We start from the raw sequence: 19,830 nt of genomic DNA, 5'->3' as shown, positions 1-19,830 counted from the left end.
TAAAGACTAAGTTGGTCTTTTACTGGTCAGTGAGTTTGGGAATGAGGTCGTCTACGTCAGGACTAAGTGTCCCTGCACAAAACAATCCATCTCCTGACTATGGGCATTTTCTCTGACCACACCTCATGCCATGTCTCCTTCATCATCTGTACCTCCTGGCTTCTCTGGCTTTCTTCAAGTCCCTGCTAAAACCTCACCTGCTACAAGAAATCTTTCCTGATTCTCTTTAATGCTAATGTCTTCCATCTCGATTATCTCCAATTTAATCTCTATATATCTCATTCATACAGTTCTCTTGCATTTTGTCTCCCCCATTAGTATATGAGCCCCTTGAGAGCAAGGACTGTCTTTTGCCTTTTTTTTAAATCCCCAACCTTCAGCATAGTATCTGGCACATAGTAAATACTTGTTGATGATTTGATTTGACTCTCAACTTGGAAAAAACTGGAAGAAACTCAGCTAATGAAGCAAAAAATATAAGAATATTTCTGCCCCTAGAAAGATATTTTTATCTCACCCACTAGAAAAATAAATAAAATAAGCAAATTCTTGATCAAAATGATTTGGCTATAGTTTTTAAAAGTACTTGTTTAATCTAAACTGAGTCAATGGATATTTTGGTTGTGTGAATGAATGTTGCTAGGAATGGAAATGTTTGGTTTTTTTCTGTGAGTATGTGTTGATATCCATTCCGTAAAAAAGTGCTCAGTCTATAAAAAAAGCTGAAACCAGTTTAAAAGTTTTGTTTCCCATGATTCCAAAAGCAGAGAAAGAAAAAAGCCTTCTTACAATTTTGAAACTAAATCTTATCTGGCCCAGGAATTGTTCTCCCAAATTTTATTTTAAGTCATCTTAAGTAAGGGGAAATTTACCTCAGAAAAGGTGAGTGAAATAATTTTGGGAAAAAAAGGTAAAATTTCATTTTAGGAACTGCTCAGGAGTTTGCTTGACCACTATGAGCTTCTCCATGATTTGTCAGAATATAATTGCCTAGGTAAAACAGGAAGCAAAATCACTTCAAAGAAAGTAGGATAGACATTTGCAGGTTCTTAAATAAGAAACTAAATTGCAAGTGTTTTACTGAGCAAAATGAGAAATTGTCTATAAACCGGGAAGTTTCAGCTCCGATTAAAAAGAGGAATTTGCCATGAATTTGAGAGCCATGAGGAAATTGGCTAATTTGCAAAAGACTCAATAGAAAAAAAAGGAAACAAATCTCAAAAACATTTGAAAAATTATTTGAAAGTATAGAAATATGAAGTTAAGAAATTAACAGCATTAGAAAGTGAAATACTGAGTCATTGTAAAGAAATGCAATTCTGAAATTTGCAAAGATCAGTCTGGGTTAATCAGGATCAGTAACTAAAATAAAAAAGAAATTAGAGATAGTTTTTATACTGACACAGTATTGGCTTGAAGTTTGATTAAAGACAATGGAAAGTATATAAAGGTGCTCTGAAATGCAAAAAAAAAAAAAAATCTGAGATTTCAACTGCATATAGGAGTATTAATTCATCTGGAAGCCTGATGAGTTAAGTCAATTTCTGATTCCCTACAGGTAGGAAATATAACTAGGGAGTTTTCACTTCAGCAGGAAGCATGACAAAGTCTTCATTTTTCCAATATCAGAATCTCCAGCAAGGGCCAAGTGAGGAAAACAGCAGAGGGAAAAAGAAAATCTCAGGATTAGAGAAACTGGCAGTGCAAGTTTTAGGAAGTTTTTCAAGATCCTATTGAGATAAGAAGAGAATAGTCAATCTGGCATGCCTGCAAAACTGTGAACTCCACTTGAAGAAATGCATATTTCTTCCTTGAGGACTTGGAGTTAGTTTTTGCTAATGATTTCCAAGCTTAATTTCACAAGTTCTGGTATTCTTGTAGTTGTAGAAAAGTAGCTAGAATCATGTAGGAACAATTTAAAATGGAACAATTTAAACTTTGGATTTTATCGGGTTTGACAAATTAATTGAGAACAATTATTATTCACAGCAGAGTTGACTTGGACTCCAAAAGGTAACATTCTTTGTAGCTGACAGAGCAGAAGTAATAACTGCTCTGTATTCTGAATGCAACTAATCAGTCACTAATTCACTAAACATTTATTAAAGGTGCCTACTATGTGACAGGCACTGTACTAAGCCCTGGGGATACAAAAAAAGTCAAAAGACAGTCCCTGCCCTAAAGGAGCTTAAAATCAAATAAGGAAAACAACATTCCAACGAGCTATATACACAGTAAATTGGAAATAATAACATATTCTTAGGTTATTGGAAAGGTTTTTCTGTGTAAAATGATTCCATTGGGTGAATGTTATTGGACTAGTTATAAGTTTTGTTTTGTGCTTATCTTTTAGGTCCATGAGATATTTTAGTATTATTAATGTCAAGTTTCTAAGGTATTTTTTATGTTGTAATGTGGGAAAATATTATATAGAAGTGTTTTAGATTTGAAATGGTACCTATAAGTTTGATTCCTCTATAACATGAAAAGGATAGCTGCTCTTTGACCTGGATACTGTAATTTTATAAATTTGGACTAACAGTTACTAGAGACTTTGGGCTGCCTTGAGAAGAGGTGGAATCTTCAAGCAGAGACTAAGTATGTTTGTCCTTCATTCTCGAAGAAGACCATGACATCAAGATGACATGACTTGCAGTTGACTTGGATTTGAGTGAGGGAGGGCTGTGCAAGGTCATCAGCCTCACTTTCTCCTTCAGAGCCATCTGGGTTCAGTGGCCAGATATTCAGCAGGACGACTGGTGATGGCTCAGGGTGCAATGGGAGACCCTGACCATTTTAGGCTAAGGTCTTATCACATTCTTACTTTGAGTGAGATAAAACCATTCAATGAATAGGCTTCTTTAAGTAGTTATTCAAGGAATGGCCCCTTTAAAAAAAAAAATCAGACTGGGAGGGGAAGACCCTCAGGGTTCCTGGGTAAAAGAGAAATAGTTACTATTTAGTATTTACATTCACTTTGTGCTGTGCGGGCAGGGACCTGTTGTCCAATCTAGAGCTCCAGAGTGAATTGGGTTTAAGGCTTGGTCTTTGAGCAAGAAATCTAGGTAGTAAACCCAAAGGAAAAAAGGCAGCTTTTGGCCGATCAAGTGTATGTTATGCAACGTAGCAGGTAGGTTGCATTCTCAAAGTGTGGTCCCAGGATCCCTGGGGTTCACAGACCCTTCAATGGATCTGTGAGGTCAAAACTATTTTCTTAGCAATACTAAGATGTTATTTTCCTATTAAAGTACTTCTCCCTTTTCCATTACATATCTATGTGAGACTAGGTTTCTTTATATACTTCCAGATAACATATTGCAACAGATTGAATCCAGAAGCAGATAGCATAATCCAACTGTCTGTTATTAAGCCAGACATTAAAAGAGATTTTCAAAAATATGTGCAATTCCATTTTTCTCATTAAATTTTATTGTTTTGGAAAATATATTTTTCATAAAATGTTATTAATGTTATCATGTAATATTGTTTTAATGAATTAATAAATATTTTAAATTTTTATCAGTTTTAACTTCTAATAGGGTAAATGTCAATAGATATAACCCACGTAAACAAAAACTCTTTGGAATCTTTTAAAAGGATAAGAGTCTTGGGGCAACTAGATGACACAGTGAATAGTATGCTAGGCCTGAAGTCAGGAAGACTCAACTCCCTGAGTTCAAAATTGGCCTCAGACACTTACTAGCTAGTCGTTTGACCCTGGGCAACTTACTTAACCCTGTTTGCCTCAGTTTCCTCATCTGGAAGAAAAATGAACTGGAGAAGGAAATGGCAAACTACTCCAATATCTTTGCCAAGAAACTCCAAATGAAATCATAAAGAGTTGGACACAACTCAAAAATTACTGACCAACAAGTCTTGAGACCAAAACGTTTGAGAACTGCTGAAATAGGACATTTTGACCAAAATGTAGACTGCATGTAGGGAAGTAACATGGGCTCCTACTTTAGGATGTAAGCACCTTCAGGACAAGGGCCATTTAATGTTTGTCTTCTAACCTTAGCAATAAACACAGTGCTAGGCACATAGTAGCCCTTAATAAATACATTGATTGATTGGGCCTGGAGCTTAGGAGGCGGTCTAGGTCTGGATTTCTTGAGCATTTAGGTCCTCTTCTCACCAAATCGTGGAATTTTAGAGTTAGAGGGTCAGCTTCTCACTTGAACCATCTCCCCTGAGCTCATTCCTTTCACAGCCAAACCAGGAAAACCTGCCTCTTTCCTCCTCAATGCCTCCATTTCCTTTCCACCCACTCACCCAAATCCCTATCCTTGCAATCTGGCTTCCAAACTCATAACTCAATTGAAAATACTATTTCCAAAGTTACCAGTGATCTCTTCATTACCAAACCTAATGATCTTTTATTCTTCCTCATCCTCCAGAATGCAGCATTCAACACTGGTGACCACCCTCTCCTCCTGGATATTCTCCTCTCTGGGTTCTGGTTTTTGCTTTTGTCTTTCTTTCTTTCTTTTTTACAGTATTTTCTCTTGGTTCTCCTCCTACTTGACTGACTTGACTCTCCTCAGTCTCTTTAGCTGAATCACATCACACTCGCTAAATGGAACTGTATCCCAAGGCTCTACCTCTGTTGTCTTCTTTTTTCTCTCTCTCTCTCTCTGTCTCTCTCTCTCTCTCTCTGTCTCTCTCTGTCTCTCTGTGTCTCTGTCTCTGTCTCTGTCTCTCTGTCTCTCTGTCTCTCTGTCTCTCTGTCTCTGTCTCTCTCTCTCTCTCTCTCTCTCTCTCTCTCTCTCTCGCTCTCGCTCTCGCTCTCGCTCTCTCTAGCTCCCTCTCTCGCTCTCTCTAGCTCCGCTCCTTTCCCTCCTCTTTCCCTCTCCCTCCCCTCCCCCTTTCTCTCCTCTTTCTCTCTTCTTCTCTCTCTCCTCTCTTTCCTCCCCTCTCTTTCTCTCCCTCTCCCTCTCCTCTTCTATCCCTCCCCACCTCTCTCCTTCTCTCTCCCCCCCTCTTTCTCTCTCCCTCCCCTCCCCCTCTCTCTCCTTTTCTCTCTCTCTCTCTTTTTCCCCTCTCTCTCTTGCTTTCTCTCTTTTCCTCCCCTCTCTTCTTCTTTCATTCTCTCCCTCTCTTTCTCACCTCATCATCTGCTGTGGGTTTAATTTTCATCTCTTTGTAGATGATTCCCATATATATATCCAGATCTAGCCTTTCTCCTGAGCTCCAGGCCTGCATGACCAGCTATCTATTGGACATCAAGAACTGGTTGTCTCATAGACATCTCAAATTCTACCAAGACCAAAACAGAACTCATTATTTCTCACCCTCAAAATCCCACCTTCTTCCAAACTTTGCTGTTTCTGTTTAGAGTACCAGCATCTTTCCAGAAGCCAGGTTCACAACTTCAGTTTCATCCCTGATCCCTCATTCTCCTTTCACTCGTGTGTCAAATCAGTTGCCAAGCCTTGTTGATTTCATACCCTTAACATTTACTGTATTTATTTCCTCTCTATTTACACAGCCATTACCCTACTTCATCACATCACCCCTCACTTGGTTGACAGTAATAACTGCCAAAGTACTTCAGCTCTCTCCTTTCCTTGATCTGTCCTCCACACAATTAACCAAGTGATTTTTCGAAAGCAGAGATATGAACAGATCACTCCCCTTCTCAATAAACTCCAGTGGCTCCCTATTACCTCTAGGATGAAATACAGACTGTTCTATTTTTAAAATTATTTACAACCTGATTCCAACTGACCTCTCCAGCTTTCTTATAAATTACAATCTAAATTCCAACCAAACTTCTCTTTTTGCTCGTTCTCATGCATAACACTCCTCTCAATTTTATTCTCTTATACTGGCAGCCCCTTGTGGCTGGAATGTATTCCCTCTTGATTTCTGCCTCTTCAAATTCCTTCAAATTCAGTTTCCTTCAAAACTCAATTCAAACACTATCTTCTACATGAGGTCTTTCCTGATTTCCAGCCCCCACCCCCATCCCAAGCTGTGCCTGATGCAGCTAAGTATTGCAGATAGGCCAGGAGGCCTAGAATGTGTGTGTGTGTGTGTGTGTGTATGTGTATGAGTTCAGTCATGTTCGAGTCTTCATGACCCTATTTGGGATTTTCTTGGCAAAGATACTAGAGTGGTTTGCTATTTCATTTTCCAGTTCACTTTACAAACAAGGAAACTTAGGCAAACAGGGTGAAGTGACTTGCCCAGGGTCAATATCTGAAGCCAGATTTGAACTCAGGAAATTGAGCCTTTTTGACTCTAGGCCCAACAGTCTATCCATTTCACCTCCTAGCTGCCCCTTAGAGTCGAGAAGACCCGAGTTCAAATGCAGCCTTAGACCCTTAATAACTATGTGACCCTGGACAAGTTACTTAGTTTCTGTCTGCCTTAGTTTCTACAACTGCAGAATTGGGGTAATAATAGTATCTACCTCCCAGGGTTATTGTGAAAATCCAATGAAGTAATATTTGTAAAGCACAGTGCCTATCATCTATTAATAGGCACTTAATGAGTGTTTCCTTCCTTCTCCCTCCAGTAAATTATCTTATCTTTATTTATTTCAGATGTATTTTGCAAATACTTATATAAATAAATATATGTTTTCCTCAATAGACTGCAAATTCTTCAAGAGTAGGAACTAGTTCATTTTTTTCTTTGTATGTCCAGTGCCTAAGGACAACTGGGGTCCTTAATAAGTCCTTGATTCATTAATTTATCTTATCCAAACTCCCCATTTTACAGATGAAGAAACAGGCTGGGAGAGAGAGCAAGCAAATGATTCCCAAGGTCAGATAGTTACTCCTCTATTAAGATACTGTACCTGTTCTGGGTCACAACATTTTCAGGAAGTTAATAATTCACATAATTATCTTGTAACACTTTATGTGGCACCTAGGTGGTGCAGCCAACAGAGCCCTGGGCCTGGAGTTAGGAAGACCTGAATTCAAATATGACTTCAGATACTTACTAGCTGTGTGACCTTAGGCAAGTCACTTAATGCTCTTTGCCTCAGTTTCCTCATATGTAAAATGAGCTATAGAAGGAAATAGCAAACCATTCCAGTATCTTTGCCGAGAAAAAGGACCAGACAGGGCTGAAAAATGATTGAACAACAACAGAAGCCCTTTACATTTTACAAAGAGCTCAGAACAACCCTGTGAAGTAGGTAGTCAAAGCACCTCTTTAAAATCTCAAAAAAAATAATGTGATTTTTTTTCAGTGTGGGTACTCTACCCACACAGATAACAACCTTTAATGACTTAGTAAAGAGTCTTTAAAAGCCTCTGTAGCTAGAAAATTCACCAGGACGGATGGCACTAAATACAGGTGTTATGACCACCCCCCCAAACAAGGAAACAGATGAGAGGTTGGAGAGACCAAGAGAGATGCTCAGTGCCACACAGTTAGTGAGGAACAAAGCCAAGAACCAAGGTATGAAGCCTGGGTTTCTTTGCTCTGAGCACAGTAATCTTAAACACACACATACTGATGTAGATGAAAGGTTAAAGGTCAAATTGGGATGGTTTGGATAAAAGAAGACTGGTGACTGAATTACTAGCCAGATGTCTCTCCACCCCTCTAATAAAGAAGGAGGGTTAATTTTTATATAAGACTTCTTCATATCTTGCTGAAGCAGCTAGATGGTACAGGGGATGGAGTAATAGGCCTAGAGCCAGGAAGACCTGAATTTAAATCCAACCTCAGACACTTACTAGCTGTGAGACCCTGGGCAAGTCACTTAATTCTGTTTGCCTCAATTTCCTCATCTGTTAAATGAGCAGGAGAAACAAAGGATGAACCATTCCTGTATCTCTGCCAAGAAAACCCCAAAAAGAGGTCATAAAGAGTTGGACACAGCTGAAGATGACTGAACAACAACATATCTTTCTGGTCCCTAGGATGACTTCTTGGATTGTCACAAACTATTCCCAACACTGACCTGGGGTAGGCAATCTGCAGCTTTTTCACTTTTCCTTTGGTCTCAGCATCTATGAATTCATCAAATACTTCCTTTTTAATGCGAATAATGGTGGTTCCTCGGCTCACCAAGATCAAGCTTCGCTTATCCTGTAAATTGTCAGGTATGAGGTGTTGGTGCAGGCCCTAGAGAAAGAAAAACTGTCACCCCAAATCACAAACAACAGAATTCTCTGACTGCAGGAGCCCTCCCAAGGTCACCTTACCCGTCCACTCTCTCTGGACATTAGGCCCCCATCTCATTCCAGAGCCTAGAACTATGTTGTGTACAAAATAGGCATTTACTAAACGCTAAGTAGATCACCAATATAAGCAGTGAGACCCAAAAAGTGCAGAATTACCCTCAGTGAACTGCACTTCTATGTATAACCCTAGCTATCTGAAATCCTTCCCGAAAATCATTCTACTGCTTTTTTCTTAACAAAATTTTTAAAATTATTAAGCATTTATTGTTTCTGCCTCCCATTTCCTCTTCCCACTAAAAAAGAAAAACAAAACCCTTAAAACCAGTATGGATAGTCAATCAAAACAAAGCCCCATATGGGCTGTATCCAAAAATGTGTATCCCATTCTCTCTATTTAGCCCATCATGCCTGTGTCAGGAAGTAGGTGATATTCTGCCTTATTGATCTTCTGTAATCATCATTGTATTCATCAGAATTCTGAAGTCTTTCAAAATTGCTGGATTTTACAATGTTACTGTTGCATAAATTGTTCTGCTGGCTTTTCTCATTTCACTCTAAACCAGTTCATACAACTCTTCCCAGGTTTCTCTGAAACCTCTTATTTATTTATTTAAGCTTTAATTCAATTTTATTTTATTTTCAGTTTCAAAATTCTCTCCCTACCCCTGACTTATTGAGAAATCAAGAAAAAACAGAATCACTACAAATATGTATAGTCATGCATTCCACATTAACTATGTTCCAAGAGTAAAAAAGAAAGAAAAAGAACGAGAAGAAAATATGCTTCAGTCTAAACTCTGGGTCCATCTGTTCTCTTTCTGGAGGTGGATAGCGTATTTCATCAGGAGTCCTTTGTGATGGGTCACTGTGTTGATCAGTTACTAAGTCTTTCACAGTATTTGTACTATATTGTTGTCATTGTATAAATGGTTCTCCTAGTTCTGCTCACTTCACTCAGCATCAGTTCATACAAGTCTTTAAATATTTTTCCGAAACCATTCCCCTTCATCATTTGTATTGTACAATAGTATTCCACCATATCATGTACCACAACTTGTTCAGCCATTCCCCAGTTGATGGCCATCCCCTCAGTTTCCAATTCTTTGCCACCACAAAAAAAGCCACTATAAATATTTTTGTACATAAGGGTCCTTTTCCTTTTTCCTTTGATCTCTTTGAGGTATCAACTTAGAACAAAGGGTAAATATAGTCTAATAGGTATTTGGGGGGCATAGTTCCAAACTGTTCTCCAGAATGGTTAGACCGGTTCACAGCAAACCTATTTTCTCACATCCTCTCCAACATTTGTAACCTTCCTTTGTTGTAATTTTAGCCAATCTGATGAGTGTAAAATGATACTTTATTATTTATTATATCATAATAATATTCTGTTACTTTCATATACCATAATATGTTAAGCCATTCCTCAATTGATGGGCATCTCCTTAGTTTCTAATTCTTTGTGACTGCAAAAAGACCTGCTATAAATAATATATGCAAATATGTATATATTTGCATATAAAACCTTTTCTTCTTTCTTTAATATCTTTGGGGCATAGGCTTGGTAGAATTGTTGATGGTTCAAAGGAATGCACAGTTATGTCATTTTGGAGGCACAATTCCACCAACAATGTATCAAGGTATCTATTTTACTTCCTTTCTCTAGAAATTCAGTACCTGGCTCACAGTCTTCTACATTCCAAGACCTACTTTCATACTTGGGGACTTCATTACATATCTTTATGTGCCCTTAATTACCCTGATGGTCCCAGTTCATCAACCTTATCAACTCCTATGATCTAAATTGTAGCTCCAGCTGAGCTACTCACAGGTATGGTCCTACTTTAGATTTCACCATCACTGTATTACTCCATGATTCTATATTTTGAAATTCCCCTATTTGAATAACCTCTTGTACACTTTGATCTCATTCTTAATCTTTGTAAATCTGTTCTTTTTTTTTAATCATAAGCTCTAGTATCTACCACTCTTCTCTGTTCTATCGTCACCTCTGCTCTCACCTCATATATCTCTTCACACCCTTAATACTGTAATTGGCCATTTCAATTAGTGTGGTCCTTTATCTTTGAATACCTTTCTCCGTATTCATTTGCCATATACCCCTTGCCAAGCCCCACCTTGGTTACCCCTACCCTCTGACTTTTGCACTCCTATCCTGTATTATCTATACTCACATGGGCCCTCAACAGGGCACAGCAATTTTACATTCTCCCTTGGTTGACTATCACACTTCTTGGTCATGCCCTTCCAAACCTTTTTTCCCCTCCTCAAGCCCCATATGCCACCTCTTCCCTCCTTTTCAGGAGAGGACATTGTTCTCTACTTTACTAAGAAAATTAAGTTCAGCTACCATGAACTTCCTCCGCTCACTGTCCCTTGCATCTAACTTAGGTTTAACCCAGTGGTCTCAAATTCCAATAGAAACGGGGCCACTAAACCATACATAAGGATTCCTGTAGGTCACATATTGACTTAGAAAACCACATATTAATATTATCTATGTTTTCTTGTATTCTTATTTATTTTGCTAAATATCTCTGATTACATTTTAATCTGGTTCTGACTTCACTTGGGAGTGTTTGACACCTCTGCTTCATATCATCTTCTATTTCTCTTTTCCTTTGATATCTCTGAAGAAGTGACCCTTCTTACTAAAGCTGTGCCCTTGATCCTATCCCTTCTCAGCTTCTCTGGGAACCTGTCGCTTCTGTCATTCCTTTCTCTAGCTTTAATTTCTTATCATTCGGAACCTCACCAATTGCCTAGAAACATGCCAAATCTCTTCCATCTTTAAAAGATAGTCAGTTGGTCCTGCCATCTTCTCAAGCAATTATCCTATAACTTTGCTCCACTCCCTAGAAAAGGAAATCTGGAAAGGGTTATATCTACTCCTTGACTGCATTTTCTCACCTCCTATTCACTGGGACTATGCCAGTGACTTGCTGCCAGGACCCCGCTACTCAGTTGAAATGGTTTTACCCAAAGTCACATTACCAATGATCTTATAACTGCTGAATCTGTTGGCCTGCTCTTAATCTTTACGTTACCTGACATCTTTAGAGCTTTTGATGCTGTTGTTCACTCCTTTTCTTGGTCTCTCCATGATACTGCTCACTAGGTGACATAGATAGAGCACTGGGTCTGGGATCAAGAAGACCTGAGTTCAAATCTAGCCTCAGACACTTACTAGCTGTGTGACCCTGGGCAAGTCATTTAACCCTCTTTGCCTCAGTTTCCTCATCCATAAAATGAGCTGGAAGAAGAAATAGGAAACCACTCCAGTATCCTTGCCAAGAAAACCCTAAATGCAAAATGACTGAATGCCAACAACGTAAATATTTGGTGATTGTCTTTCTCACTAAACCCGTCATTCCTCCTAATTTCCCTCTTTCTGTTTGGACCAGAACTCCCCTTAGTTTCCCAGGGTCAAAACCTATCATCTTTCTCTCCTCTCCTTCATTCATTGTATCCAGACAGTGGCCAAATCACGTCAGTTCTACCTCTGGAACATCTCTGACATCCATCTGCTCACTTCCTTCCATTCACAGGGCTACTGCCCTAGTTCAAGCTTTTGTCACTTTCTGCCTACATTCCCTCCCATAGCTTCCCAATTGGTCCCCCTACTTTTAGTCTTCCTCCTTCCCAATCCATTCTCCACATAGTTTGATATTTCTCAAGGATGGGTCCAACTATATCACTCTTGGATATCAGAAGTTCCAGTGGTTCCCTATCACCTCTAAGATAAAATACCAGTGGTTTGGATTTAAAGTCTACCATTATCTGACTCCAGCTTATCTTTCCAGACACTTCACATAACTCCCCCTGAAACACCCAGTGTACCTTCTAGACAAGGTAGTGTAAGTACAGTTGCCTGTACATGAGTATTTCATCTCCATGCCTTTCTACAAAATGTTCCCCACACCTGGGATGCTCTCCTTCTTCACCTCCTTCATCTTGCTTCTATTTTTTGGAATGCCTCAATCATTCCCACTTCCCAAGAAACCTTTCTCTGAGCCCTCCGGGCAAGGCTCTTACTCCCCAAATCACCCCCAATTGCTTTGTATTCACTATAGATATACTTTGCACATAGTATGGGCTGGGTGACCCTGGGCAAGTCACTTAACCCTGTTTGCCTCAGCTTCCTCATTTGTCAAATGAGCCAAAGAAGGAAATGCAAACTACTCCAGTATGTCTGCCAAGAAAACCCCAAATGGGGTCACGAAGAGTCGGACACAACTGGACAATAACAAGGCACTATATACGGGTAGGCAATAGCTGGCCTTGGAGTCAGGAAGACCAGGGTTCAAGTCCCACCTCTGAAACTTACTGCCTGTATGACCTTGTCAGCAAATTATTCAACCTCTCTGAACCTCAGTGCCCTCATCTTTAAAATGAGAGATTTGCATTGGATGGCCAGTGAGGTCCCTTCCAGCTCTGTAATTCTCGGATCCATCAATACAACTTCCCCCCATGTCTCAGTGAGGCTTCAACCCAAACTGAAATGGGGTCCAAGCTATTTTTGCTACTTCCTTTTTCCTCAGTATCTAGGTCAATTTACCTCAAGCCTCTGTTCTGTGGCTTCCAAGCCTGGACAGACTCTCCCCACAAAGGGTCTGGTGGCTAGGGCCAGTCAGGCCACCATACCAACTGACTGAGTAACTAGCCCTGAGGGCTCTTAGCTAACTGTGTAACTCACACAGTTCAGTACCATATTCCTGGGAGCAGGTCCCCTTCAGAGTCAGCCCTTGGGAAGATCATACCCTGAGTTTAGGAAGGCCTACCATGGCTCTACATCTTCAAACTCTTTTGGGGAGCAGTTTTTGGAGATGTATAAGATAGCTAGACGGTACAGTAGAAAGGATACTGGACTTAGAGTAAGGAAGATCTGACTTCTAATTCTCCATTGGGCACTTCCCCTGACCAAATCACTTAATCTCTGTCTACCTCAGTTTTCTCATTTGTAAAATGGAGGTAATACCTGGAAGCACTTACTTCTCAAGGTTTTTGTGAGGATCAAGTCAATGTAAAACCTTAAAGCAGTATATAATGCCAGTCATTAGTTATAGTAGTAGGAACCATAGTAGTAGTAGAGCAGCACTAGCAGTAGCAGGAGGAGGAGTATTTAGTATTATCTCCTCAAGGGAGGCAAATCTTTCCTTTTTGAGAATGAGTGTGACCCAAAGTCACTTGGAGTGGGCACTTTTAACTAAGAAGGGTAATCTTATCATGGGAGATGGAGGGAAGGGAAATCCCAGTGTGAAGTCCAAATGCAGTTTAACTCTAAAGATGTAAAACAGGATTTCTCTACCTTGAATCCAAAAGTGCCTGAAAGAGAATAATATAGGATTGGAATTAGGGTGCTGCTCTCCAGCAGGCAGAGGGGGAACCTTTGAAAGTGACAAAGTTCACTCAGATGGGTAATAATAGTAATTTACATTTAAAGAACATTTCATAAAGTTTGCAAAGCATCCTTTCTCATAAAAACCCTGTGAAATGGGCAGTGTGAACATCATCATCATTATTGTTTATTATTATTATTAACATTTTACAGATGAAAAAACTGATACTCACAAAGGGAAAGTAACATCTAAGGTCACATACGTAGCTAGCAAGCTGTATCTTGAAACCTAGCCCCCTGGCCAGATCCAGTGCTCTTTCCACACCACGGGGCCCTGCTGTCTGTTGGGTTCCATGGTTGATAATGACAAACAGTGCAACGTTACTAGTAGCTGGCCCCAGGGACTTTAGTAAATACTTTACCAGAATGCTGCCTGGCTCCAGGTTGTGAACCTTCACATAGACGCCCACCACAGCATCTTTTGGGAGTGGTCCAAACTGTGTCATCACCATGGGGCAGGAGATGGGACTGGAGTGAGTGCCAATCCTGAAGCATCTAAAAATAGAAGGATTTGGGGAATCTCTCATGAGAGATCAGTATCACTGAAACTTGAATGTCTACCTATAATGGCCCAGGAGGAGGTGACTCAATCAACAAGTATTTATGAAGCAATCTTTATTGATCACTCACCCTTCCCCACTTCTGGGAGAATTCCCACTTACCCAGAGTTAGCAGACTGAGTCCGCCATAAAGACTCCATTTCCATACATAACCCAAGGATCAGAGCTGTGTTTCTTGCTTCATGGTATTTAGAGTTAGAAGTGTTTACTCAAATTACCTGGTATTACACTAAGCAAATTTTGTATTCTGTTGCAGAATGTAATTTCCTTGAGGGCAATTTTTAAAAATTTAACCAAGGAAGTAATTAAGCATTATTAATTATCAGGGCATCTAGGTAGCAAATGGATAGCATGCTAGACCTAGAGTCAGGAAGACTCACCTTCCTGGATTCAAATCTGGCCTCAGACACTAGCTGTGAGAACTTGGGCAAGTGATTTAACTCTGCCTCAGTTTCCTCATCTGTAAAATGAGCCGATGAAGAAAACGGCAAACCACTCCAGTATCTTTGCCAAGAAAACCCCACGTGGGGTCACAAAGAGTCAGACACAACTGAAAGAACTAAACAACAACAAAAAGTTATTAATCACCAAAAGATCAATACTCATTTATTCAGGAGCTAGGATTACAGACGAAAGGGACATAGACTCTGCCAGTCCATTCTGTCAACAGAGAAGAACAAAAGCTAAGTTCATACAGCTTACATTCAATACAATGCCCCGTTGGCATAGCTAGGTAGCACACTGGGTCTGGCATCAAGAAGTTGTTGTTCAGTCATGTCCAACTCTTTGTGACCCCATTTGATGTTTTCTTGGCAGAGATACTGGAGCGGTTTGCCATTTTTTTCTTCAGCTCATTTTACAGATGAGGAAACTGAAACAAACAGGGTTAAGTGACTTTTCCAGAGTCATACAGCTGGTGTCTGAGGCTCATTCCAAGCCCTGTGCTCTACTCATTTACCACCTAGCTGCCCTGGAGTTAGAAAGAGCCGAGTTCAATTCCTGCCTCAGATATTTACTAGCTGCGTGAATCTGGACAAGTCACTTCAGCTTACTCAGGCTCAGTTTCCTCATATGTAAAATGGAGAAAATAAAAAGACCTGCTTATGGTGTTGTTGGATTCAAATGAGATGACAAATGTACAGTGCTTGGCAAATCTTAAAGTTCTATGTAAATGCTAGCCAGCTTTTACAACTTTCAAGAACTTAAGGTAACAAGTTCACAATGATGAGTCATTAGGAGAAAACTAGAACGAAGTCTTTGCTATAATCAACATAACTCCCATTTCCTAACTCCGAGCACCGTGCCTGGCATGTAATAAAAGCTTGTTGATTGTTTGATCAATTGCCTGAAGGTTTCCAAAGTTCTTTCCTCGCTACCATCCTGTGTGGTGGCTGTCATAATTATTTTTATTTCCATTTTGTAGAATAGGAAACTGAGGATCCAAAAGATGAAGTGATTTGCCCAAGGTCATACAACTAGTAAGTATTGGAGTCAGGATTCAAATCAAAGGCTCTGCTCGCTCCGTGTCCACCCACTTTTTTCCACTGTAGCTCACTGCCTTTAACTCAACCAGTTTGTCCCTCAACAATAAAAATCTGAAAGTCATGGAGCCACTTGTCCTTTGAGTGTTTCATTTTGCTAGTCTGTAAATGGGGAGGACAATACTTATAAACATGTGCTAGAAAATTGTTCTTTTCTCCTTTAATTTCCTCAGATAAAAAAAGGCATCCATGATGTAAAAGGAAAAAATTTTTCCTGGATCAGAACTGAAAGGAAAATCTCCCAAGCCTTGTCAAACACCAAGATCACTACCAGCTTCTGGAGATTCATATGTAGACGTGATACTACGAGGAGGAATGCAAGAAGAATTGTTAACAAATGGGCAATTCTGAGGAAGAATACGAAGGCACAAGGGGGTATTTTTGACCCTGGACTTAAGATGAGATAGATAGAATTTGAGAAGGGAACCACAGATGTTGGTTCCAGAAATTCAATACCTGTTCTCAGATTCCATTTTCTTAAAAAGAATGGATTTCTGGTGACAGTTTAAAATGTAGGAAGGATGAGATGTTGACCAGGAATGGAATACACCTCATGAGGGCTGTGTGTGTGTGTGTGTGTGTGTGTGTGTGTGTGTGTGTGTGTGATGGAATTTTGCAAGCTGAATTAAAAGGTCTTTAAACTAAAAAGGAAAAGAGGTAGAAAAATGCCTACATATGTCTAGTAAACTAAATACAATTGAATATAGCTACAAGGTAGGAAGAATAACAGTAGGGATACCTAGAAATTCCTAGAAGACAAAATTCAAGAGAGGAGATGAATAAAACTGATGGCCTCAAAGCCCTGCTCACAAATGCACAAAACAAGTGACAAACAAGGAGAACTAGAACTCAGAACCTGAAGAGGCAAATTTGACCTCGCGAGTATCCTTGATACCTTGCAGAATGGGTACTTGAACTGGAATATGCCTCTAGGAAGGGTACCCAGCTTGCCCTTACTTATTCAGAAGGAACAGAATAGAGAAAAGGGAGGATAGAATAGCATTTTATATTAAGAAAATATACTCATATAAGGAATTCAGGAACCAGTAAGAGAAAGGATAGTGGAGAACATTAGGCATCACAATCAAAAAGCATTTAATAGGCAGCTATGTGCCAAGTGCTATGCACGGGTGATAAGGAAAAGAAGGAAACAGCCTTTACGGAGCACCTATTATGTGCCATGTGCTGTGTTAAGTAAGCACTTTACAAATATGACTTCATTAGATCCTTACAAGTACCCTGAATGATACATGCAATTATTTTTCCCATTTTACAGATGTGGAAACTGAGGCAAACAAGGGTTAAGTGACTTGCTCAGGGTAACATAGCTAATAAGTGTCTGAGGCCAGATTTGACTCCAGGACCATGCTCTGTCAGCTCGGCCACCTTCTAGCTGCTTCTGGGGATCTTTCTGGAAAAAAAAAAAAGAACAAAAATGAAACAGTCTTGGCCTCAAATAGCTTACTGTCTTTCAGAATTTCAGATCAATGGAAGGAGGGAGCTATTGTTGTCGATTAGTGATCTTGTCATGGGAATACAGTTAGCTAATTCTGAGAGAAGAGGAAAGACATGAGTTCAGGAAACAGATCACAAGCCTATCACAAGGGGATGATATAGCAGTGATGAGGAGACTGCAACTATCTGATTATCTGTTGGATCTCTGTCTTTGCCAAAAGGAGAGCAGATAATAATTTCTTAGCTTGCTTGATGATGATTTCATCCTTAAACAAGTAGAGAAAGTAACCAGAGGAGCTATTACTCTGAATCTAATTCTGACAAAGTACTGATAATGAAAGGTGAAATGATGGGAACCTTGACAGAAAGTGACCCAATCCATTCTAGAATCTCTAATGGAAACCAGGAAAACTAGATGTAGTCTAAAATGTACTCTAGATTTTTGGAGATCAGATATTAAATGATTCAGAGAAGTGATAGGTCAGGTAGCATGTCTTAAAATTCCACAGAGAGTGTTAGACCTAGAGAGATGGGAAAAAATAAAAGAAGAAGCTCTAAAGACATACAGATGAATGATTTTTATGGGGAGGAAAAGGGCAAGTTAATAAAAAAGGATCAGTGTGGATACATAGGGAACTTGCCAATTTCTTTATTATTTGTATTCATTTTTTCTAACAAAAATCCACCTTTTCTTTCACCCTCTTCTGAAAAAGTAAGAAAAACAAAACTCTTCTTTATAAACATAAACAATCGAGCAAATGAAACCCACATTTCAATTCAATTCAATAAACATTAGATTACATGGCTACCATGTTCCACATACTGTTCTATGTGCTGGGGATACAAAAAGAGGCAAAAGACAGTTCCTGTCCTCAAAGAGCTTACAATCTAATGGAAGAGATAACAAGCAAGCAAATATATACAAAGTAAGTTATCTACAGGATAAGCAGGAAATAATTAACAGAGGGAAAGCAATGGAATTAAGGTTAGGGAAGGCTTCCTGTAGAAGGTAGAATTTTAGTTGAGACTTAAAGGAAGCCAGGGAGGTCAGTAAGTTGGAGCAGAGGAGGGAGAGCGTCCTAGGCATGAGAAAATAGCCAGAGAAAATGCTCAGAGTCTAGAAATGGAGAAATGGATTGGCTACATCTCTCTCTCTCTCACTCTCTCACTCTCTCTCTCTCTCTTTCTCTCTCTCTCTCTCTCTCTCTCTCCACACACACATATATGTATGTATAGTGTGTGTATGTATGTGTACATATGTATACACACATATCTGTATGCATCAATCTACACTCTGACTCCAACTTATACTTTAAAAAGACATATAAAAATAAAAAATATCAATAAAAAAATTTAAAAGCTAGAAGGAAAGGCAGGTAATAGAAGATGAATACAAAAGCCGGGTAAGTCCTTCAAGGATGTCAGAAATCCTAATGACTGAGAATGAGCTAAGATTTATGAAAAATAATAAAAAGGACAAAAAAACTTCTCATCTTTTTTGTTTTCATATCACATTAGTTTTCAAATAATCACAATAATTTTCAAATATAGTCTCTGCCTACTCTCATATGCAGCAAACTCTTCCTTGGAACAAAGATCAAAAAGAAAGATAAAAAATGCAGTTCAGTAAAACTAGCCAGCACATCGACCATGTTTGTTTGGCAGTATAAGCAATCTCTGTTCTGCATAAGGACAGTTTTTTCAGCTATCCTGAGGAAAGTGGAGGATCAAAGAAAAGACAGGATCCTGCTGCCTGAGGCGCTGATAACGATGATTGAGAGAAGGCTGGACTACTCTATATTTTTTCTTTTTTTTGCTTGTTTTTTTTGCCAAAGAAAATTATCTTTAAGTTGAAATGCCAGAATAAAAATGGCTAATAGGTATCTGAAAGTTAACTTACCAAGACATAATTGGGACTTTTGTGACTACTATTACAAAATACTCTATCAAAATAAAGGAAGGCAAATAATCAGAAAGATTTTTCTATTTCTTGGTTTAGCTATATCTATATAAGAAAAATGATGGTGCTAGCTAAATTGATTTACAGATACAGTGCCAAATCAATTAAACTACCAAGATTTATTTTTTAGAACTAGATAAAATAATGACAAAAATTCATCAGAAGGAACAAAAGCTTATGCATCTCAAAGGGGGCAAAAAAGTAGAAATGGCCAGGTATGATCAGATGTCAAACTATACTATAAAAAAGTAATCACCAAAACTATTTGGTGCAGTTTCAAAAAATAGAACATTGGTCAGTGAAACATATTAAGTAAGCAAGACCCAGAAGCAATTTAACATAGACGCCTAGTGTTCAGTGAACCCAAGAACACAAACTAGTGGGGAGAAAACTCTTAAACTGACAAAAAATTGCTTGGAAAACTGGAAAGCAATTTGAGAGAAATTAAGTTTATATCACAGTCTTACACCATATACCATAATAAACTCTAAATGGATTTGAGGTCTAAATATAAGAGGTCACATCATTTTAAGGGAGAATGGAAGGACATAACTTGCACAACTATGGAGAGAATTCTCAGATAAGCAAAAAGATAGAGGTGATCATAAAAGAGACAATTCCAATACATTAAATGTAAAGACTTTTACACAAACAAAATCAGTGTAGCTAGAATAACAAGGGGGAAGAAATCCTTTTCCTTCACACACTCCATGTTTCAGTCAAAATGGTCATCTGACCCTGAACT

The 19,830-nt window shown here is 39.0% G+C and overlaps 1 protein-coding gene across 1 annotated transcript in view; it reads right to left on the bottom strand.

Moving 5' to 3' along the window:
- The window catches only part of CNBD2 (cyclic nucleotide binding domain containing 2), a gene marked incomplete at its 5' end in the record, with an annotated part of 86,418 nt that overhangs the window by 3,234 nt on the left and 63,354 nt on the right, over positions 1 to 19,830 (bottom strand). The window contains 2 exon segments of the mRNA XM_072629863.1: positions 7,928 to 8,091; positions 13,932 to 14,064. Of these exon segments, the coding sequence (XP_072485964.1) occupies positions 7,928 to 8,091; positions 13,932 to 14,064 (297 nt within the window).

This window comes from Notamacropus eugenii, chromosome 1 (assembly GCF_028372415.1).
Source record: "Notamacropus eugenii isolate mMacEug1 chromosome 1, mMacEug1.pri_v2, whole genome shotgun sequence".
Classification (NCBI taxonomy): Eukaryota; Metazoa; Chordata; class Mammalia; order Diprotodontia; family Macropodidae; genus Notamacropus; species Notamacropus eugenii.
Note: the sequence above shows the minus strand (reverse complement) of the source record. Positions and strands in the feature narration are given on the sequence as shown.